This window comes from Anomaloglossus baeobatrachus, chromosome 10, assembly GCF_048569485.1.
Source record: "Anomaloglossus baeobatrachus isolate aAnoBae1 chromosome 10, aAnoBae1.hap1, whole genome shotgun sequence".
Classification (NCBI taxonomy): Eukaryota; Metazoa; Chordata; class Amphibia; order Anura; family Aromobatidae; genus Anomaloglossus; species Anomaloglossus baeobatrachus.
Genome location: NC_134362.1, coordinates 78,263,574 through 78,287,535, shown reverse-complemented (window position 1 = coordinate 78,287,535; position 23,962 = coordinate 78,263,574). Strand labels below are relative to the sequence as shown.

Here is a 23,962-nt window from a genome sequence, read left to right as displayed (position 1 = left end):
GTACATGCATTACTGCTATGAAAAAACATGTAAAAATTGAGATACTTTAGCACACAAAATTGGCCAGATTTTATGTGAGCCCAACAGTCAGCAGCAAGGCAACCTTTTTTTGTTGGGTTCCTAGCTGTATTCAGTTTGCACCTGTTCATATTAGAAATGTAGGATGGGCCATCAGTCTTTTTCCTAGATTATAGGGTCCTGCCTTCTGATTGAGCACTCCTGGTCTACAGCCTCAGGTGATTTTAATTCTCCATTTGCAGGTTCCTGTCCGCCTATAAATTGTAGGTTTTTTTTTTAACCCAAACTGAGGCATTAGATTGATAGGGACCCAACAAAAATGAGGTTGCCTTGCCGCTGGCGTCACATAAAATCTGTCCAATTTTGTGTGCTATCTCAATTTTTATGTTTTTTCATAGCAGTAATGCATGTCTATATTCCCAAATTCATTGTTGCACATATCTTAGCACTACAGAGTGCAACTGTCTCCTTTTTATTACTGTTTCATGTTCAGTTTGTAGCTGTTCACATTAGAGAGATAGGAGGTGCCATCAGTCTTTTTCTTAGATTCAGTAGAGTGCAATATGGAGAAAAGACATACAATAGCTTCTTCAGTGGCCCTGATTTTGTAACTGTGTGGGGCCCAGAATATATTTCTGTCCATACAAACCTGTCTTCATGTACTTCATGACTGAGTTTCAATACAAATCCCTAGTGTGTGACACAGCATGGAAGAATAATTTCTTGAAACCTGTCACTAGAACGCAGTGAGAAATCCACTGTGGCTGAATTGGAAAGTATAAAACAAAAAAATAAAGATAATCAAGGATTCTTAAAAAGAAACTCCAGCTGACATAGGAAAAAACATCCAATATCCCCAACATAGTCCAAATGATAACTCTGCTCTTCTCCCCTGTGACATCTGTAATTTGCTTTTTATAAAAATCCAGTTTGAATGCAGCAATGATTGTATTGAGGCAGTTACAAGAAGAAGGGCAAAATGCATGTCCCAGGATGCTTTCTCCAGACATTACAAAGGTAAGTGTGACCAGAAGAAATCTAGCAGAAGCTAGAATTATACACATCATTACAAGCTGTGAATAGGATGCTGGAGAGCCCCAGAAGAAAAGGCACAGGAGAGGCTGCATACTGTGCCATAATGCGGAAGCCTACACGTCACAAGCAGTGTGTAAACTGAAAAAAATGAAAGCTAAACAGTGTATGTATTCACACTTATGTCTGTTCTACGCCTGGCACTTTGTAATGGCAAGGCAAAGAGATCCAGCTCACCGCGTTTAGCCTCAATCCTGTGCGTCACATGGAAGACGTCTCTGCCAAGGCGCAACCGCAGTGAAGAAATGTCGAACAATCCAGCTTCATGGACATAGAATCTTATAATCTAAAAATAAAGCTGAATGTATGTATGTATGTATGTATGTACTAGCAGGTGGCCCGATTCTAACGCATCGGGTATTCTATAATTTATTATGTAGTCAATGTAAGATTTTTGTTTTATATATATATATCGATCGATGTTGTTGTGTGTAGTTGCCAGTGTTTGTGTAGGGCGCTGTAAATGTTCTGGGTGTTGTCTGGGTGTGGGGGTGTGTGAGAGCGGTGTTGTTTGTGTGTTGCGTTGTGTGTGTTGCGTTGTTTGTGGAGCGCTGTGTGTCTGCAGCGTTGTGTGTGTGTGGTGCTGTGTGTGTTGAGCAGTTTGTGTGGGGGTGTGCGTGGGGGTGTTTTAAGGGGAGGTATGTTTTGTGCAGAGTGTGTGTGTGTTGCAGGAGTAGTCCTGGGGAGAGAGGAGTATAATAGGAGGAATAGGCTGCACATCAAACTTAGAAAATGGTATAATGCCTCAAGCATATGGAAAAATATTGGAAAATACAATGAAAAATGCTACTTGCTAACTTGAACATGTGAATAATGAATTGCATACCTGCCATGAATATTAGGAAAAAGGAGATATTTAGCAATCGCATTGATCATTGTAACTGAGCCCCAAAACCTCGTCAAGGTATATCTCTATATTGGGGTCCCTAGCTCTGTGACCCTAACTGTGGGTCATCTCATTGCAATTAAAAACTGCTATGGGTGGAGAGGGGTAACCAAGGACTGTCTTATATAGGAGATGGAAAAAAACATGGCCGAAAGGGGCGGAGCTGTGTTCACATTCAGAAAAAAACTACATATAACTGAATGTGAACACAGCTCCGCCCCTTTCGGCCATGTTTTTTCCATCTCCTATATAAGACAGTCCTTGGTTACCCCTCTCCACCCACAGCAGTTTTTAATTGCAATGAGATGACACACAGTTAGGGTCACAGAGCTAGGGACCCCAATATAGAGATATACCTTGACGAGGTTTGGGGCTCAGTTACATTGATCAATGCGATTGCTAAATATCTCCTTTTTCCTAATATTCATGGCAGGTATGCATTTCATTATTCACATGTTCAAGTTAGCAAGTAGCATTTTTCATTGTATTTTCCAATATTTTTCCATATGCTTGAGGCATTATACCATTATCTAAGTTTGATGTGCAGCCTTATCCTTGTATAGTATGTATTTTTTTGGCTTGCACTCAGAATATATATGCTCACTTCAGTTATCCTATTCAGTTATAATAGGAGGAATAGTCCTGGGGGGAGAGGAGTCTAATAGGTGGAGTAGTCCTAGGGGGAGAGGAGTATAATAGGAGTAGTCCTGAAGGGGAGGTGTCTAATAGGTGGGGTAGCCCTGGGGGGGAGGTGTATAGGTGCCAATGTGTGTGGGGGGCGTGGCCGAGCGGGCAAAGTGTGCGGGGGGCGAGGCCAAGCAGGCATAGTGTGCGGGGGCGTGGCCAAGCGGGCACAGTGTGCAGGGGTGTGGCCGAGCGGGCACAGTGTGCGGGGGGCGAGGCCAAGCGGCCAATGCGTGCGGGGGGCATGGCCAGGCCGAGCCTGGCGGCCAATGCATGCGGGGTACGTGGCCGGGCCAAGCGGCCAATGCGTGCGGGGGGCGTGGCTGGGCCAAGCCGCCAATGAGTGCGGGGGGTGTTGCCGAGCCGGTGCGGCCAATGCATGCAGGGGGCGTGGCCGGGCCAAGCAGCCAATGTGACGGTTGTCACTGTAATGACGTCATTTTGGAGCAAGACAGACAGACAGACTGACAGACAGAATAAGGCAATTATATATATAGATGTGTGTATGTCCGAGATTGGCATCTGCACCGTCGCAGCTACAGCAACAAAATTTTGCACACTCACACGTCTGGACCTCGAGAGCGTCATAGGCTATGTTGTGAAGCCAAATTTTAACCCCGCGCGTTCCAATTTACCAATCAATTTTGCCCCTCTCTACATAATGGGGAAAAAGTGAAACGAAAAGTGTATCCGCACCGCGCATTTACAATCACGAAATTTTGCACAGACGCCTCATGTGACCCAGGGAACGTCGTAGACTATGTTTTGACAGGAAAATTTAACCCCGCGCTTTACAGTTACTCTCCAAAAACATGCCTCCATTAAAGTAAATGGAGCCTGGAACTACAGGTTATTAGTAGGAGCTGTGATTGGTTGCTATAGGAACAAAAGACATAGTATAAGAAGCTTATATGTGAGGTAATAAGATGTCAGTGGGGAGACAGATAGAGAGAGACAGAGAGACAGACAGAGAGACAGACAGGGAAAGAGACAGAGACAAACGGTGAAAAAGACAAACAGAGACAGATGGTGAAAGAGACAGAGACAGACGGTGAAAGAGACAGACGGTGAAAGAGACAGACGGTGAAAGAGACAGACGGTGAAAGAGACAGACGGTGAAAGAGACAGACCGGGAAAGAGACAGACCGGGTAAGAGACAGACCGGGTAAGAGACAGACCGGGTAAGAGATAGACCGGGTAAGAGACAGACCGGGAAAGAGACAGACCGGGAAAGAGACAGACCGGGAAAGAGACAGACCGGGAAAGAGACAGACCGGGAAAGAGACAGACCGGGAAAGAGACAGACCGGGAAAGAGACAGACCGGGAAAGAGACAGACAGACATGCAGACAGGGACAGAGACAGGCAGACAGGTAAGGAGGAGACAGCCAGAGAGACAGACAAAGATAGATGGAGAAAGACACAGACCTTGATAGAGACAGACGGGAAAAGAGACAGAGAAATAGAGACAGACAAGGAAAGAGACAGTCAGAGACAGGCAGACAGGGAAAGAGACAGACAGGAAAAGACACAGACAAAGAGACAGGGAGATAGACGGGGAAAAAGACAAACCTGGAAAAGAGACAGACCTAGAAAGAGACAGATGGGGAAAGAAACAGAGAGATAGAGACAGACAAAAAAAGAGACAGACAGAAACAGGCAGATGGGAAAAGAGACAGACGGGGAAAGAGACAGATGGGGAAAGAGACAGACGGAGCACATTACTTGGCCAATTTAGTTAAATCTGTGTGGAATATCTGTGGTGTTGAAATATATGTTGTGAAATGCTTCTATTAGCTTAGTTTTTGACTTTTAATAATTACATTTCTATCTATTTGTTTTGTGGTTTTTGTGTGCAGAATACATTTTTTTTAATACATTCTATTTTGTTAATAACAGTTATTAACCCGGGCGAAGCCGGGTATTACAGCTAGTTAGTATATAAAATCATGATAACATACATAGAAAGCTTCTGGTGTGTGTAACAACCTTAGTCAGCATTGCTTCACACACGAGAAACACGTCAATGCTTCCAACATGAAGCTTTCTATTTATGTTATCTTATACAGTTGAAAACAAAGTTTACATGCACTATCTAAAGAGACACATCTGCATGTTTTTCTCACTACCTGACATGAAATCAGAATAAACCTTTCCCGTTTTAGTTCAATTAGGAACCAAAATTATTTATATTTGCCAATTGCCAGAATAATGAGAGAGAAAATTTTGAAAAAACATTTTTATTACTTTCTGCAAAGTCAAATGTTTACATACACTAAGGCGGGCTTTACACGCTGCGACATCGCTAGCATTTGCTGGCTTTGTCGAGCGCGATAGCACCCGCCCCGTCGTACGGCCGATATGTGGTGATCGCTGCCGTAGCGAACAATATCGCTACGGCAGCGTCACACAAACATACATGCTCTGTGACATCGCTCTGGCCGGCGAACCGACTCATTTCTAAGGGGATGGTTCGTTCAGCGTCACAGCGATGTCACAGCAGCGTCACTGAACCGCCGCCCAATAGAAAAGGAGGTGAGGAGATGAGCGGCCGGAACATCCCGCCCACCTCCTTCCTTCCACATTGCCGGTGGATGCAGGTAAGGAGATGGTTGTCATTCCAGCGGCGTCACACATAGCGATGTGTGGTGTCGCAGGAACGACAAACAACATCGTACCTGCAGCAGCACCAATATTATGGAAATGAACGACGTGTCAACGAGCAACGATTTTGCACGTTTTTGCGCTCGTTGATCGTTGCTCATTTGTGTCACACGCTGCGATGTCGCTACCGATGCCGGATGTGCGTCACTAACGACGTGACTCCGACGATATATCGGTAGCGATGTCGCAGGGTGTAAAGCACCCCTAAGAGTACTATGCCTTTAAACAATATGGGCCAGCCCATATGATGATGTCATGCCTTTGGAAGCTTCTGATAGGTTTATTGGCAACATCTGAGTTAATTAGAGACACACCTATGGATGTATTTTAATGCACACCTGAAAAACACTGTTTCTTTGTGTAGCATCATGGGACAGTGAAAAGAAATCAGCCAAGATCTTAGCAAGTGACTTGCACAAGTCTGGTTCATTCTTGGGTGCAATTTCCAGTTACCTGAAGGTGCCTCGGTCATGTGTACAAACAATTATACGCAAGTACAAACAAGATGGGAATATCCAGCCATCATACCACTCAGGATGGAGACGGGTTCTGTGTACCAGAGATGAACATGCTTTGGTCAGACATGTGCATATCAACCCAAGAACAAAAGCAAAAGACCTTGTGAAGATGCTGGTGGAAGCTGGAAAGATTGCGTCATTATCCTAAGTAAAATGAGTACTGTATCAATATGGGCTGAAAGTTTACTCTGCCAGGAAGAAGCCATTACTCCAAAAGAAAAATAAAAAGCCAGAATAATGTTTGCAAATGCACACAGGAACATAGACATTAATTTTTGGAGACATGTCCTGTGGTCTGACAAAACTAAAATTGAATTGTTTGGCCATAATGACCATCGCTACATTTGGAGGAAAAAGGGAGAAGCTTTGAAGCCTAAGAACACCGTCCAACTGTGAAACACGGGGGTGGCAGCATCATGTTGTGGGGTTCTTTTGATACAGGAGGGACTGGTGCACTTCACAAAATAGATGGCACCATGAGGAAAGAAGATTATGTGTCAATACTGAAGCAACATCTGAAGACATCAGCCAGGAACTTAAAGCTTGTGTGGAAATGGGTCTTCCAAATGGACAACGGCCAAAAGTATACTGCCAAATTGGTTACCAAGTAGATAACAAAAGTCAATGTTTTAGAGAGGCCATCATAAAGCCCTGAACTCAATCCTCTTGAAAATGTATGGGAAAGCTGAAAAGGCCGGTGCGAGCAAGGTGACCAACAAACATGGCTCACTTACACCAGTTCTGTCAGGAGGAATGGGCCCAACATCCTACCAACGATTGTGAGAAGCTTGTGGAAGGAGATCTAAAACGTTTGACCCAAGTCATACAGTGTAAGGGCAATGGTGCCAAATACTAATGAAATGTATGTAAACTTTTGACTTTGGAGAAAGTAATAAAAATGCCTTAAACATTCTCTCTCTCATTATTCTGGCATTTGGCAAATATAAATAATTTTGGTTCCTAATGGACCTAAAACGGGAAAGGTTTATTCTGATTTCATGTCAGATAGTGAGAAAAGCATGCATATGTGTCTTTTTAGATAATATATGTAACCTTCTTGTTTAAATGTACATGCACGCAGGCAAAGACTTGTCATTCCGGGGCAGTGGGTTCAGAGTGAAAAGTATATAGCGGAAATCATACAGCCAGCATCTGATACATGCTGCCTGTTTCAATAAAATCAGTGTTTTATCAGCTCAGCAGGATAGGATTACTAGAGGATTAGTTGTCTCATGCCATTTATTCATACTGCTCTGTGTAACGCCTTGCCCACTACTGATTGGTAGCTTTCTGGCTATGCACAGTGTACACGGAAAGCTGTCAATCACTGATGTGGGTGGGGTTATACAGAGCACAGCTTTCAAAAATACTCCTAGAACTTCTCTGCAGCAGAAAAACAGTGATTTTATCAAAACTGTAGCAAGTAGCCCGGTGAGCGACATATTGCTGAAATTAGGGTATATGTCCCTACATCATACTTGTAGTAAAAAAACCCTGTGGATATAAAAAGCGCATATAGGGTCTTACCAGGATAACAACAGTAAGGGTTAATGAAAACCACTCACCTGAGATGGTTGTGTGACACACAACCAGTATTAAAGCATGTATCAGCTGCTGCAGACTCCACGTGCCAAAGGCAGAAGCAAGAAAAAAAACAAGGATAAAAAGTAGAAAAACGTCAGTGCTGCTGTGCCAATAAAGAATTAATTCCAAATAAGAGCAATGCAGGGTGGTTTATTCTACGCGTTTCGGCGATAACCCCTCTCCTTCATCAGGAAATCCACCAAAAATGGTAAAACAGAGGTAATGGTGCAGTTATATATAGAAAAAAAACCAAACGATCACATGATAAGGTCAAAGTTCAAAAGAAAACATGTGCTTGTCCATGTGGCATTGCTTCAAAATACTAAACCATTCATTTTATTAAAATACAAAAAAAAATACGAAATTAATTTCATTACAACCTTTAATAAATACCATAAAAAATATTAGAGAGTTTCTCAAAATATTGGTATATTTTATTGGGAGACCCAATACTGAGCAAGTTATTACCGAAGAAAACGGGTTTAACCTTTAGAAGGGCGCCCACTATTAGAAATCTCGTGGCACCAAGTTGACTTAAGAGATAGTTCACCTAAGCATGTAAATCGAGATTCCTCTAAGAAGGGCATTTCTAAATGCAATAATATTAACTGCCTTTGTTGTAAAATGATCTGTAATGGCAAAATTAGCTTTACATCTTTCAGTACTGGGGACTCTTAATGATATTAAATATAATTTAAATTGTACCTCCAGTTTTGTGATATACTTCATTGAGTGCCCCTGCAAGAAACAGAACGTGGGTCGTACAACCCAACCACTACACTACAGGCTCAATTTGCATAGGTGAAACATTAAAAAGGGATATTCCAAACATGGACTTTCTCAGCATTTTGCTATATCACACAACAAAGATCCCAATAAATTAAGAATAAGTCTCATTGATCATGTGCCTACTTCCACTCCCAATAGGATTGAAACCCTTAATAGGAGAGAGATATATTGGATTTTTAAACTGGACACTATAAAACCCAAAAGGCTAAATTTGATTTCAGAATTTTTTCTTTAAATTGTTTTGGTTTTTATTCCCCAAGCGATTTCCCTAATTTGTGATCTATATTTCATATACTGTATGTGTATTTACCTGTTCTTATCGGTAATTGTATGTGCTATTGTGTTATTGTGTTTTTATATATGTATATACTATATATATATATATATATATATATATCTATTATATATATATATATATATATATATATATATACACACACACACATACATATATATATATATATATATATATATATACACACACACACATATATATATATATATATATGTATATATATATATATATATATATATATATATATATATACATACATATGTATATATATATACACACACACACACACAATTATCTTACCTTAATTATATATATATGTTTTTTAGAAAGTTGTAACATGTTTAATAACCAAAGGTTTTATATATTTTTCAATTCATATATCTTAAATATTTATTGTACAATCTATTATTATTTCCTTTTATTATAACTTTTCTATTTTTGTCATAGCAACCCTACTCAATGTTGAAAACAAAATATTATATATACATTTTTTCTTAGTTAAAACATACTAATTTAAACTAAAAATAATACTTCTTGAGATGTGGCTCAATGTTACAATTTACTTATAACCACAGTACCTTTACTATATGTGGCAAGTTCAATTCCTTTTCCACTCCCTTTAGATTTTTTTCACTGTCTTTACTTTGTGGTAACATACCACACATTAACAACAAGTAGAATACTCCTTAGGTTTGTAGCTCATTGCGGTAATGATCCATCTGTGCAAATAATCCTACTGCATGGAGGCTGGTTCTATTCCATTATTACATTTTATATATTTTTCTTTTTTTCCATTTTTCATTCTTTGAATACTTGGTTTGGAATTTTAACTCAATGTTTTTGTTTGTGTTTCAATAAAATGAATGGTTTAGTATTTAGAAGCAATGCCACATGGACAAGCACATGTTTTCTTTTGAACTTTGACCTTATCATGTGATTGTTTTGTTTTTTTCTATATATAACTGCACCATTACCTCTGTTTTACCATTTTTGGTGGATTTCCTGATGAAGGAGAGGGGGTTATCTCCCGAAACGCGTAGAATAAACCACCCTGCATTGCTCTTATTTGGAATTAATTCTTTATTGGCACAGCAGCGCGGACGTTTTTCCACTTTTTATCCTTGTTTTTTTCCTACATCATACTTAGTTTACATGAAAAAAACCCTAGTATATTCAGGATTAGTAATATGATTAATAGCTGTTATGGAACATATAAAACCACTCACTACAAGAGACAATTTCAAGGCATTAACTTTAATTATAAAAACAAATTTATTTTTCCTTTTTAACTTTTCTTTGCTCCGATAATTCATTAATTTTCTTATCTAGTCTCCTCTGCAAATGAGCCTTCTTGGTCGGGTCTATTGAGTGGTCTTTGTGCCCACTTCCTGCATAGATCACTCCTTCCCGGCTGATTCTCATTCGTGCCTTTGCTTTTGCTTTGTCACCACAGCCATGAATCTAGAATATATTAATATATGTGAATTAGCAAATAGAAATGATTCTATTATAAATGTAATCAGAAATTACAGCTAGAAAACCGGTTTTATGAAAAGACACAATGATAAAGTCTAATTGATAAATGTCCTAAAAAGTGATAAGAAGAGAGTTACAACTCGATGGTGCAAATTTACCATAGTATTCCTGACACAGTTCAGGAGTAAATACAATATAAAAGTATGATCAAAGGAAGCAACAGACCACGCGCCTGTAGGTGGAGCCTCAGTCCTCACACTACATAGACCACAGCAGAGCACTGGGGAACAAGGATGCGTAAATAGTGTTTATTAATTTATATATGTCAGTAGTTGGGGGGGACGCTGCGAGGCCCACCATACTGAGTGAGGGGATGTGGGAGACATTATACTGAGTAAAAGACTTTGAGGGGGGAGGAGGGCCACCATAATGAGTGATGGGATGTGGGGGACATCATACTGAATGTGGGGCTGCAATGGTCATCACATGTGATGGACTGAAGGGTTCATCATACTGACTGGGAGGAACTGTAGGATCCATCATACTGACTGGGGGGACTGTAGAGCTCATCATACTGAGTGGGGGGACTGTAGGGTCCATCATTACTGACTGGGGGGACTGTAGGGTCCATCATACTGACTGGGGGGACTGTAGGGTCCATCATACTGACTGGGGGGACTGTAGGGTCCATCATACTGACTGGAGGGACTGTAGGGTGCATCATACTGACTGAGGGGACTGTAGGGTCCATCATACTGACTGGGGGGACTGTAGGGTCCATCATACTGACTGGAGGGACTGTAGGGTGCATCATACTGACTGAGGGGACTGTAGGGTCCATCATACTGAGTGGGGGGACTGTAGGGTCTATGATACTGAGTGGGGGGACTGTAGGGTCCATCATACTGAGTAGGGGCTGTGAGAGCATCATACTGATGGAGTATCATACTATGTGAAGGGCTGTGGAGATAGCATGCTGAATGAGGTCTGTGGCGGGTATCATAATGAAATCCCATCATATTATGAGACAGAGCTATGGAGACAACATACTGGTGGGGGCGCTGTAAAGGTAATCTGTTACTCCACAGAACACGTTTCCACTGCCCCAGAGCCCAGTTATGTTGTTTACACATCCCTTTCCCCCACTTGGCATTGTGCTTAGTGATGTAAGGCATCCACACAGCCGCTTGGTCATGAAAACTCATGTGATGAAGCTTCCAGTGGGGCGCAGGGTTTGGGCTGATGTTAATGCCAGAGGATGTTTGGACTTTGCAGTTATGGAGTCAGCAGAGCATTGGTGACTTTGCTGCTCTCTGCTCCTTAGCGCTGGGGGGCTCCATTATGTAACATTATATAGTCTCCACTTCATGGCTGACTTCCTGTGGCTCCTTAAACTCTTCCACGTTCTTATAATATAATACCATGTACAGATGATTGTGGAATATTTCAGAGGGAATAGATTACATGTAATGACTTGTTACACCACCGATGACGTCCTATTACAGGACTGCGCTGGTATCCGTGAGCGCTATAGAATGACTCATTCTGTGACAGATGATGGTTAAGGCACACGGCACGGTGAGCATCCGTCCATGCAGAAGTCCGCCTCTGTGCACCTCTTGCTGTCATACCAGTTTGTCATTGTTCTCCCAAACATTGAGACATGCAACATGACACACCCTGTGCCAATGGGACTGAATGTAAACTCTGAAGAGGTGTGTCCCAATACTTTTGTCCATATAGTGTATTTATGAGTATTATAAGGATTATTTATAGGCTGTGTACTAATAAACATATACTGTATATACTTTCCGCAAGCTCAGTATTCTGTCTATTGGCTACAGACCTCATGGTAAAGAGTCGGCTCATGATTAGACAAATGAAGAACTGTAGCACCTTTCCCTTTTTGTTCCTGAAGAACATTACTACCAATGCCGCTGATTGTGATGCTGGTAGCGATATATGACTTTCTCCACTATACAAACGTGTTCTGAATGAGGATGTGACGATCGTGACGATTTCTCCTAGCGACAATAATAATCCACTGAATGAGCCGGATATTACTCCATCACTATCGGTATATTAATCTGAAGTGTTATCACATTTCTTATTAGAAAGACTTTCTTTTATTAAAAAAAAAAAAAAAATGTCCTAAAGAAAATTAATTGCTTTTCTTGGTAAAGGAAAAGATTGGGAAGTGTGATTTGCATTAAAGAATAAAGACATTAAAGAGCTATTTCAGGCTGACACTATAGATTACAGCTACAGATGGAGTGTTAGTAACTGATGAATATAGTTTTTACAGTAAAACGTGACGATCATTTTACAATTTAAAATCACTTTTTCTATCAAAATCCAGTTTATGGTGAAGACTAAAGCGGGCTTTACACGCTGAGACATCGCTAGAGATGTCGCGAGCGATAGCACCCGCCCCCGTCGGTTGTGCTCCAGTACAATATCGCTACGGCAGTGCCCAACGCAATTACCTCTTCACCGATGTCGCTGTGGCCGCCGAACAATCTCTCCTTTAAGGGGGAGAGTCGTTCGGTGTCACAGCGGTGTCACTAAGTGGCCGCCCAATAGAAGCGGAGGGGCGGAGATGAGCGGGCGGAACATCCTGCCCACCTACTTCCTTCCTCATTGTGGGCGGCTGCAGGTACGGTGATGTTCCTCGTTCCTGCGGTGTCACACATAGTTATGTGTGCTGCCGCAGGAACGACGGACAACCTGCACCCTGCAACAGCAACGATAATTGGGATTAGAACGGCATGTCAATGATCAACGATTAGGTGAGTAATTTTGATTGTTAATGGTCGTTCGTGCATTTCACACGCAAAAGACGTCGCTAACGAGGCCGGATGTGCATCACGAATTCTGTGACCCCAACGACATCTTGTTAGCGATGTCGTTGCGTGTAAAGCCAGCTTAAGAAATGTCTGCTGGTCTACATTCTTGGATTGCACCGGCTGGGCAGGGGCCCTGTTGGTCCATTTGCTATATGTGGGGCTGATTGAGGCCACTGAGAGCTTTGAAAGGAGACTGAATAAACTAGCACCACCATTCACACCTCCTCACTGTGGTTATCTAGTGTGGACAGGGGGTTGAAGAACCCCATTCTACTGATTTCTAGAGGTTTCATGGGCCCTGTCCACCATTGGAAAACCGCTTTAAACTTGGATGGACAATCATTCTGGTGTTTGTCACTTAATCTACTACGATGTGACAAGTGCAAAGACCAACAGCTATTAGGGGTGCCAGGATTTGGACCCTATACATCACATATGACTGAAGATCTCCCTTTACTTTTATTAGGATTGCAAGATACTATCCACTGGCTGGCTGTCAAGCAGTCACTACCGGGGTTCCACCAGGTCGTAGGAAACCCCTGGCGAGTGTCGCAACACACAGGGTACACGTTACAGCGGTGGACCCTTGCACAAGGGATAGGGGGCAGAGTCACCTCCTAAACTCACCTGAGACTGATCCCTGCACTCCCTATTGTCCCTATACGAGTTATTTAACCCCGTCGCCGATCGTGTGCCTATCCCTGTCTTTCCCTGGGCTCAGTCGTGTTTAGTGCATAGGGCAGCGGAAATGCTTGTCTCGCTCTAGGTTAAAGACACAGAGGGGATAAAATTAAGACAGTGGTAAAATAAACAGCAATCATACAAAGCGCTCAAAACAACAAGAGGTAATAATGAGCAACGAGCCAGAGGGGAAAAAACAAAGATGACTAAGGAAGGTTCTTTTTATGGAACTAAAGACACTTCTGAAGAAACGCGCACAACTGGACAGCGACATATTTTTCTTATCTGGCTAATAAGGAAGGTAAAACAACACAACTTTCACACAGCAAATGTTCTCTGAATGGCTTCCTGGTCCTCAACTTACAGGTTCCCTCTAGAGGCAAGAATAGCACAAACTATCACCAGCAGTTTACCTGGACTGGGAGAGAAGCCTTTATAGCAGAGCTGATTAACAATAGAGAACTGTGACGCCTGCCTGGAGCCACGGACTCAGGATCGGTGAAACAGGTGAATAGAGGCAACCGCCCACAAAGCAGGAACCTGGACCCCACAACCCTTTAACCCCTGTACAGGGATTTGGAATTACGACAGGGCCCAGGTGATCGCTGCCCACGAAAGATTGCAGTACTGAGAAGAGCAGTAACCAGGCAGGGTCAAATCCAGAAGGTATAACAGGGACAAAAATCGTCAGGCGGGAGAGTGGTCAGATATCAAGCTAAGGGTCAAAACCGGAACAAGCAGCGAAGTACAGAAATGGCAAGCAGAAGAGTGGTCGGGTAAAGAAGCTAAGGGTCAAAACAAGAGATAGCAGTACAGTACAGGAATGGCAGGCAGAAGAGTGGTCAGGTAGTTAAGCTAAGGTCAATACACGGAATACAAACAAACACCAGGGAACCAGTCTAGCAGGGAATTACAGGACTATATCTGGCACCTGCCAGCAGAAGGGAGAAAGCATAAGAGGGGTATGGTGCCTTCCCATTGGCCCCAGATTAAAGGTAGCTACTCAGCTAGTAGGCACACACCACCACAGACAACCAGTGGTACTGCAGGTCTTAGTGAAACACAGCCTAATAGATGAGCAGAGCCTGTGCCCAGCAGAGCCACTGACTGCTCCCCAGTCCCCAGCGCTGCCGACAGTGGTAACACAGCGGCGTCTGGTGATTGCAGCAGAAGTCGACTCCGGTGGAGACGTGACAAGAACACTGACTATTGTTTACACTCAATTTTCAGGAGACCAGAGGATCTACTTAACCCTTGCAGTGCTGGATAAAGGAGCATCTGCACTGCCAGCATTATTAACATGAGCATGTGTGCATGAAATCTCCTGACACCAGAAATAGGAGGGACCACTTTCCATTGTGGTACCATCGTAACACTGGCATTTACACTCTCTTCACAATGCTATCTACAGTAGAACCAAGTGGGCCATGAACCCGTTTATGAAGGCTACTTGATCGGCTGCACTGCTTTCTGCAAGTTCTGCTGGATATCTGCCAGCTTACAAATGTACTCTTCTGCAGCCTTTGCTTGGTCTTGCACTGATCATAACGTATGACAGAATTAGAGTATGCTCATTAAATGTCTTCATCCCTGTGTGTAACGCTTGCAATGTGCAGACCTTATAATTCACTCTCAGATAGTATCTGAAACACGCTAGTAGGCTGAAGCCTAATCTAGTGGATGACATGACAAACGGAACTCGCTGAAGACTGCATCCTCAGACAAGTAGAACCAAATGTTAGAGAGCATGGGCACAGATGGCTATAGTGCTGCCCAATGTGGAGCTCACAGACTGCTTAGTACTTCCAGAAAGCAATTTTTAATGTTACCATGTTGCAGATTTGCAGACTTGTTTATGAGCTATACTACTTTCAGACAAAATTATTCAGTGTCTTATATAACCTGCACAGACAGTACAGTCCAAGGGATGAGGCTGGCCTGTATAGTACAGAGGTGAAGGCATCATTGCGTAGAGGAGAGCGCCAACATGATGACCCTGCAGAACTCCAAGATATCCTAGAGGTCTTTTTTGTGAGAAGTGGTCTGGATCCCCACCAGTTAAAGATTGATGACAATCACCATTATGTCTTAGAAAACCAGTTTACTTCTCGATCTACTTTTCCTTCCATAGTCTTCAGTCATGGAGATGGTCATGCATCAAGAAACCATGGTCAAATTAAAGCTTAGGTTGTCAAATGCCTTTGGGCAATAAATTTAGTGGAATCCTTTATCCACCTCTAGGACCTAGACCCCACTAGATTTACTATCAGAGCCACAAAAGTAAAGAGTAGACGTTTTTTCTCCTTTTCTCAGCTGAGTAGGAAATATGGATAGCATAGCACGGAAACTACCAATTTTCAACAGATGTGAGCAGTGTATAGACTTTTCATATACGTTTTGACTGCTAGAGACACAACTAGAAAATGATGGGACCTAGAGCAAAGTTTTCACAATCTCTCTGCATTTTAAACTTTTCCTACAACTACTTAAATGGTCACTGAATTTAGACAAATAGATGGAAGTATCCACTGGTACCAGTTAAACGTGTCTATTTATGATGCATTGTATAATTTCTATACTATATATGCAGTCATCGTTGAAAATGTTGGCACTCTTGAAATCATTCCAGAAAATGAAATATTGATAGAATACAAAAAAACTGAGAAATAAATGCAATTTCACATTACACACAAAACCCCAAAAATGGGTTGTACAATATTGTTGGCACTTTCCAAAACTATGGGTAAACAACTTTGTTCTAAGCATGTGATGATCATTCAACCTCACTTGTGGCAAATAACAGGTGTGGGCAGTATGAAAATCCCCCGTAAACCAGATAAAAGGGGAGAAGTTGGCTCAATCTTTGCATTGTGTGTCTGTGTGTCCCACACTAAAGGCCGCTTTACACGCTACGATATTGCTCAAGCGATCTCGTTGGGGTCACGGAATTTGTGACGCAGATCCAGCCGTTTTAGCGATGTCGTTGCGTGTGACACCTATGAGCGATTTTAAATCATCGCAAAAACGTGCAAAATCTCTAATCGTTGACATGCCCCCCTATTCCCAATTATCGTTGCTGCTGCAGGTACGATGTTGTTTGTCGTTCCTACGGCAGCACACATCGCTACGTGTGACACCACAGGAACGACGAACATTGCTTACCTGCGTCCACCGGCAATGCGGAAGGAAAGAGGTGGGCGGGATATTACATCCCGCTCATCTCCGCCCCTCCGTTTCTATTGGGCGGTCGCTTAGTGACGCCGCTGTGACGCCGAACGAACCGCACCCTTAGAAAGGAGGCGGTTCGCCGGTCACTTCAACGTCGCTAGGCAGGTAAATAGTGTGACGGGTCCGAGCGATTTTGTGCGCCACGGGCAGCGATTTGCCCGTTTTGCACAAACAATGGGGGCGGGTACGTACGCTAGCGATATCGGTAACGATATCGCAGCGTGTAAAGCGGCCTTAAGCATGGAGAACAGAAAGAGGAGAAGAGAACTGTTGGAGACCTTGAGAACCAAAATTATTGAAAAATATCAATAATGTCAAGGTTTAAAAGTTAATCTCCAGAGATATTGATGTTCCTTTGTCCACGGTGTGTAACATAATGAAGAAGTTTACAATCTATGTCACTGCAGCTAATATCCATGGACGTGGACTGCAGAGAAAAATTGGTAAAAATGTTTGCAGTGCAGGATAGTCTGAATGGTGGATAAGCAGCCCCAACCAAGTTCCAAAGAAATTGAAACTGCCCTGCAGGTTCAGAGAGCATCAGTGTCAGCGCGAACTATGAGTCAACATTTTAATGAAAGGAAACGTTATGCCAGGAGACCCAGGAGGACCCCATTGCGGACACAGACATAAAAAGCTAGACTTCAGTTTGCCAAAATGTACATAAGTAAACCAAAATCTTTCTGGGAAAGCGTATTGTGGACAGAAGAGACCAATATCCAGCTTTTTGTTAAAGCACATCATTCTACTGTTTACTGAAAAGGAATGATGCCTACAAAGAAAAGAACATAGCACCTACAGTCAAATATGGTGGAGGCTGAAAGATATTTTGGGGTTGTTATTCTGTTTCTGGCACTAGGCACCTTGACTATGTGCAAGGCATCAAAATATCTGAACATTACGAAAGGATTTTGGGGCGCAATGTAGTGCCCAGTGTCAGAAAGCTGGGTTAGCGTCCTAGGTCAAGGGTCTTCCAGCAGAACAATAACCCCAAACATACTTCAAGAAGCACTCAGAAATGGATGTAAACAAACAGCTGAAGAGTTCAGAAATGGCAGCAATAAGACCGGATCTAAATCCCAGTGAACACCTGTAGAGAGATCTTAAAATTGCTGTTGGGAGAAGACGCCTTCAAATATGAGAGACCGGGAGAAGTTTGTAAAAGAAGAGAGGTCCAAAATTAACGATGAGAGGAGTAAGAAGCTTGTTGATGGTTATAGGAAGCGAATGATTGCAGGTATTTATTATAAATTGTGTGCAACCAAATATTAAAGGGAACCTGTCACCAGGTGTTTCCCTTATAAGCTACGGCCATCACCAGTAAGCTGTTGCATAGAGCATTCCAGAATGTATATAAGAGCCCAAGCCACACTGTATAACGTAAAAACAACCTTAATTATACTCACCTAGGGGGCGGTCTGATGTGATGAGTGTCGCTGCTCTCGGTCCAGCAGTCTTCTGCTCTTGTGCGATCTCTGTCCTGCTGCCCAGCCCCGTGTGCATGACACAGCCTGCGTCATTCACAGAGAGGCCTCCATAACCCTCCTGCGCATGCGCACTTATCTGCCCAGCTGAGGGCAGATCAAAGTATTGTAGTGCACATGCGCAGGCGGTCTTTGACCTTTTCTTGCAACTGCCCTCAGCCAGGCAGATCAAAGTGCGCACGCACAGGAGCGCAATGGAGGCTGCTCTGTTAATCACGCAGGACGTGTCATGCACACGGGATTGGGCAGGAGCACAGAGATCGCACAAGATGGAGGAGGAGCTGAACCGAGAGCAGCGACACTGGACTGCCCCCTAGGTGAGTATTATAAAAGGTGTATTTTCCGTTGTACAAGTCGGCCTGGGCTCTCATATACAGTATTCTAGAATGCTGTATATAAGGGCTCACTGGTGGTGGCTGTAGCTTATAGGGAAAAGCCTGGTGATGGGTTTCTTTTAAGGTTAGTACAAAAACAGCCTAAATGCACCAATATAAGATAGAAGGATATTAACCACACCCAACGGCTTTGATGGGATTGGCCAATCATCTAATGTGTAGCATGGTAACTGGATGAAAGATATTGGGGGAAAGAAAGATCAGGCAGTTGGACTTTAACCAGCCTAATCCTTAATCTAATGACCCCTGTGTCTGTCATGACGTATTGAATGTGAACGCAGTCTTGGCACCAGCATTCATAGGAAGACAGCATGTGTGCTGATGCTGATGTACCGCTCTGTACAGTTCAACCGATCGGATGATAATAACTTCAAGTTCCATACAGGAACTAGTAAAAACAATAAAGCGTGAAAGGAAAAAAAAAATTAAAAACATGGAAAGAAAAGAACAAAATCAATCCCCTTTTGCCCCATTGAAAATAAAACAATAAAATAAATCAATCTGAATTGTAAGGGGTGTAACAGAAAAAAAATGAAAAAGACAGAATACTGTTTTTTTGGTAGCCGCAACACTGAAATAAAATGTAATAAAAGGCAATCAAACCATTGTATCAACCCAAAAATTGTATAATTAAAAACATCAACTCAACGACACAAAAAATAAGCCATCATACAGCCCCAGATCAGGAAAAGTGAGAACATTATGGCCTTGAAAAGTGGCGCCAAAAGCACAATTTTTTTCTCTGAATTTGTTTTCACCACTTAAACAATAAAAAAATGTATACGTTTAGTATCAACGTACTCATTCTGACCTGAAGAATCATATTTGCCAAATCAGTTTTACCATGTAGTAAACATAGTACTAAAACCCCCAAAAGTCATTGTGAAATTGCACTTTTTTTGCAATTACACAGCACTTGTAATTTTTCTCCATTTTCCAGGACAATATTGGGCATAGTGAATGGTGTCATTCAAAAGTACAACTAGTCCTGCAAAAAATAATCCCGCATATGGCTAAATTGATGAAAAAATAAAAAAGTTAAGGCCCTTGGAAAACAGGGAGGAAAAAAAAGAAAAATGGAAAATTGCTGGGTGCTGAAGTGGTTAATTTGAGAGTATTCACATCCTAATTGGAGTAAGGGTTTAGGAATTACAGTTTTTTATTATGTAGCTGCCTCTTTTTCAAGAGCCGAAGAGTAATTGGACAATTATCTAAAAAGCCCTTTAATGGGCTGTATGGACTATTGCCTAATCAAACTATTATCACTTAATCAGGTAAAAGGTCTGGAGCTTATTCTAGATGTGGCATTTGCATTTGGAAGCTGTTGCTGTGAACCCACAACATGCAGTCACAGGAGCTCTCAATGAAAGAGAAACAGATTATTATTAGGCTAAAAAAAAACTCCATCAGGCAGACTGCAGAAATGTTAGAGGAGTGGCCAAATCAACAGTCTGGTACATTCTGTAGAAAAACTGAGCTCAGTGGTGAGCTTAGGAACTCAAAAAGGCCTGGAAGTCCATGGAAGACAATAGTGGTGGATTATTACAGAATCCTTTCCTTGTGAAGAAAAATCCCCCCAAGTGAAGGACCTTCTCCAGTAACAAGGTGTTTCAATATCTAAATCTACCATAAAGAGAAAACGTCATGAGAGCAAATAGAATGGGTTTAACACAAATTAGACTTAAACATCTAAAAGAAGCCCTATTCTGACAAAGCATTGGACAGATGACACCAAGATCAACCTGTACAAGAATGATGGGAAGCGGAGAGTATGGGGAAGGGTTGGAATGGCTCATAATCCAAAGTATAGCACATCCTCTGTAATACATGGCAGAGGCAGTGTGATGCCCGGGCATGGATGGCTTCCAATGGACACTAGTGTTTATTGATGATGTGACTGAAAACAGAAGCAGCCGGATGAATTCTGAAGTGTACAGGGCGATACTTACTGCTCAGATTCGACCAAATGCAGCAAGGATGATTGGACGGTGCTTCACAGATGGACAATGACCCAAAACATACAACGACAGCAACCCAGGAGTATCTTTGAATCTAAGAAGTTGAATATTTTTCAATGACCGGGTCAGTCCTCAGATCCCAACCCCATCAAGCTGCATTTTCCATGCTTAAAACAAAACTTATTAGAAAGACCAACAAACCAATAACAACTGAAGTTCAGTAAAAGACAGCAAAGTATCACAAAGGAGGAGACCCAGCGTTTGGTGACGTCCATGGCTTCCAGACTTCACGTAGTCATTGCCTGTAAAGGATGCTCTACAAAGTATTAAAAATTATCTTTTTTATTTCTAGTAAAGTTAGTTTGCCCAATTACTTTTGAGCCCCTGAAACGAGGAGGATTTGTAGAAAAAAATAGTTGCAATTCCTAAACGTGTCGCAAGAAATTTTTGTTCAACCTCATTTATTAAACCTGAAAGTAATTAAATCACAGTTGTTTCATTTTAAATAAAAAATAGTGGCCTATAGAACCCAAATAACCAAGATTCGGTCACTGTCCAAATATTTCTTGACCTAAGTGTAGTTCCTCCACAGGTGAAGCACTGCACATTTCTACTCTATAAGGGATCCTATTGTGACTTTTTCCCAAAATAATTAATGCACCGTAAGCAAGAGCGCTAGATAAAGCAGCAAAATGAAGATGTAACCTCATTCTCTCCATCAGTCTGTGATGGCTGATAACAGGGCATAATAGATCGTATTCAACACCCCAGCACATGTAGGTAGCCTGTACTTGTTATACCTTGTGTCCCTTTAGATATAAGGAGAAAGTGAGGTCTCTATAATTGCACCTAATTCCGTTTATTCTCTTGGAGCTGTACTGTACTTGTAGAATGTATCGGCCTTGCTGCAGGATTATTAAAACCACTAAAGTGGTGATTTTGGGAAATAGGAACCACATTACCATAATAATCACTGGGAAACCCAATTGAGTGCTATTGGTTTGCATGTTAATGTTGTATTAGTTGGTTATCCACTAAACATGGTCTCATTAGGGATCCCAGAGGACAGCGCTAGGAACAGCTGCTCTTTCCGAGCCTGCAGGCATCTATACAAGTCACATGATTTGGCATCCATCAATCAACAGGGAATGGAGGCATACCAGGACAATTTACTCCTTCTCGGACAAACTATGATGCTGATCTGTGAGCTCACCGAGTAACTACGAGTGGCGATGCTTCTTAACGTTGTCCTCGATTAGCGCTAATTTACCAGAATCTATATTATTCCTCTCAAATGGAACAATCACTGTTATTCATAAAGATGATTGATTGTCACTCATATATCTCAAAATGGAAAAGAGACCTTTCATTTTTAGATTGTGAAATGTTAAAGTGTAGGTGTGATGCTAGTCACTACTTACTGATAGTATAGACGAAAGGGTAGTCAGACAAGCCGGGGTCGGGAAACAGGAGGACACAACAGGACACAGGGAGTTAGCAGAAGTGCAGTCAAGTCACAGGCCGAGGGTCAGAATTCCAGGAGAGTACGTATTAGATTCAGGGAACAGACAGAGACGTGGTCAGGTAACAGTCCGAGGTCAGAAACCAGGAGGTAACGATAAGAACAGGGAGCGGGCATAGAGGAGTCAAACAACGGTCCAAGGTCAGGAAACTTAGATCAGAACACAGGCACAAACACAAGCCAAGAGCACAACTGCAGAACCAGAGAGTACGACTGGCAAGGTTCTCGGAGAGCATGCTCAGTAATGAAACAGAGCAATTACAAGGAAGGGGAACACCTGAGTAATCAGCACCTCCCAGAACCTGCATGGATTCCTATGTTGTCAAACAACCTGTCAGCTAGTGCTCAAAGAAACATAGCAGAGCATCTCCAAATATGCAAGATGCTCTGCACAAAGGAAACATGTCACTGCTGGCTCTGTAGTTCAAGAAGGCGTGGCAGAGCATCACCTGTGTGCAAGATGCTCTGCACAGAGGAATAATATCACTGCCAGCTCTGTAATTCAGGAAGGCACAGCAGAGCAACACCTGTGTGCAAGATGCTCTGCGCAGAGGAATCGTGACAGTAGGTTTGTTTACATTACTAGGAACCTGTAGGATGGTTTCTGCCTACTACAGTATATATGTCCATACATACCGGTGTAGCTGTACATATTAGCATTGTGGAAATAACTAGCATAATCAAACAATGTTAATTATTTGGCAAGGGCTCTGAGGACGGTCTCAGCACTCTGCCCATCCTAAAACCTCCCCATTAGCCATGATTGATGGTACTAGTGTATTCACCGGTCCGGAAATCCTGCTTCATCATGACTTGGAGCATGCTGTGCATGTCAGCGGGAGAGTACCACATATACGCATGTATACGATTTCACGGTCTGTCAGAGCAATCAAAGCCGAGGAATTGTATTACGCAGTGTTTAGTGAGGAGAGCTGCAATAATACATTTTGCCTGTAGCAAACACTTTAAACTCCTCGCTCCGGCTCTACAAACCCAACAGTAGAACTAACTTTCTGTCAGTAAAGCATTGTTTTTGCATGCGCACTGATTAGTAAAATTGTGAAGTTGTATGCTCCATACTGTAGTTTTTTTTTGCTGAAAATCCACAGCACAAACCGCCTGAAGAATGTGCTGTGACTACAATTATCTAAAAAGCATCCTTTTCCTGCTTCTAGGCTACAGTCTTCAGTGCGGGAACAAGTGTAATAGGATTTTACAGCTCTCGCACCGCTCAGAAGACAACAGCTCAGAGTGACAAGAAGGACAATGCTTAATTTAGTGTAACGCTCAGCACAGACCTCAGATGATCTGTAATAAGGGTTAATGAGGAAGAAAGCCCGCAAACCGATTGCTATAGACAAGCAGACAAAGTACATAAATTACTAGAACCATGCTCTGTGGTGTGATGAGACCAAGATAAACTTATTTTGTTCAAATGGTGTCAAGTGTGTGGCAGCAACTAGGTGAGGAGTACAAAAACAAGTGTCCTGCCTACAGTCAGGCATAGTGGTGGAAATGTCACGGTTTGAGGCTGCATGAGTGTTGCCGGCTGTGGGGAGCTACAGATCATTGAGGGAACTATAAATGCCAACATGTACTGTGACATACTGAAGCAGAACACGATCCCCTCTCTTCGGAAACTGGGGCACAGGGCAGTATTCCAACATGATAACGACCCCAAACACACCTCCAAGACGACCACTGCCTTGCTAAAGAAATTGAGGGTAAAGGTGCTGGACTGGCCAAGCGTCTCCAGACCGAAACCCTACTGAGCATCTGCGGGGCATCCTCAAACAGAAGGTCGATGAGCGCAAGGTCTTTAATATCCAAATTTTGAGACTGA

General features: G+C 42.4%; 1 protein-coding gene across 2 annotated transcripts in view; it reads right to left on the bottom strand.

Annotated features, from left to right (window-relative positions):
* Positions 1–9,741: 9,741 nt before the first annotated feature.
* IGHMBP2 (immunoglobulin mu DNA binding protein 2) overlaps positions 9,742–23,962 on the bottom strand; it is a 112,956-nt gene continuing 98,735 nt past the window's right edge. For both annotated transcript variants that reach the window (XM_075325328.1, XM_075325327.1), the window contains exon 15: positions 9,742–9,990. In XM_075325328.1, the coding sequence (XP_075181443.1) occupies positions 9,802–9,990 (189 nt within the window). In that variant the 3' untranslated portion in view covers positions 9,742–9,801. The remainder of the gene's footprint in view (positions 9,991–23,962) is intronic.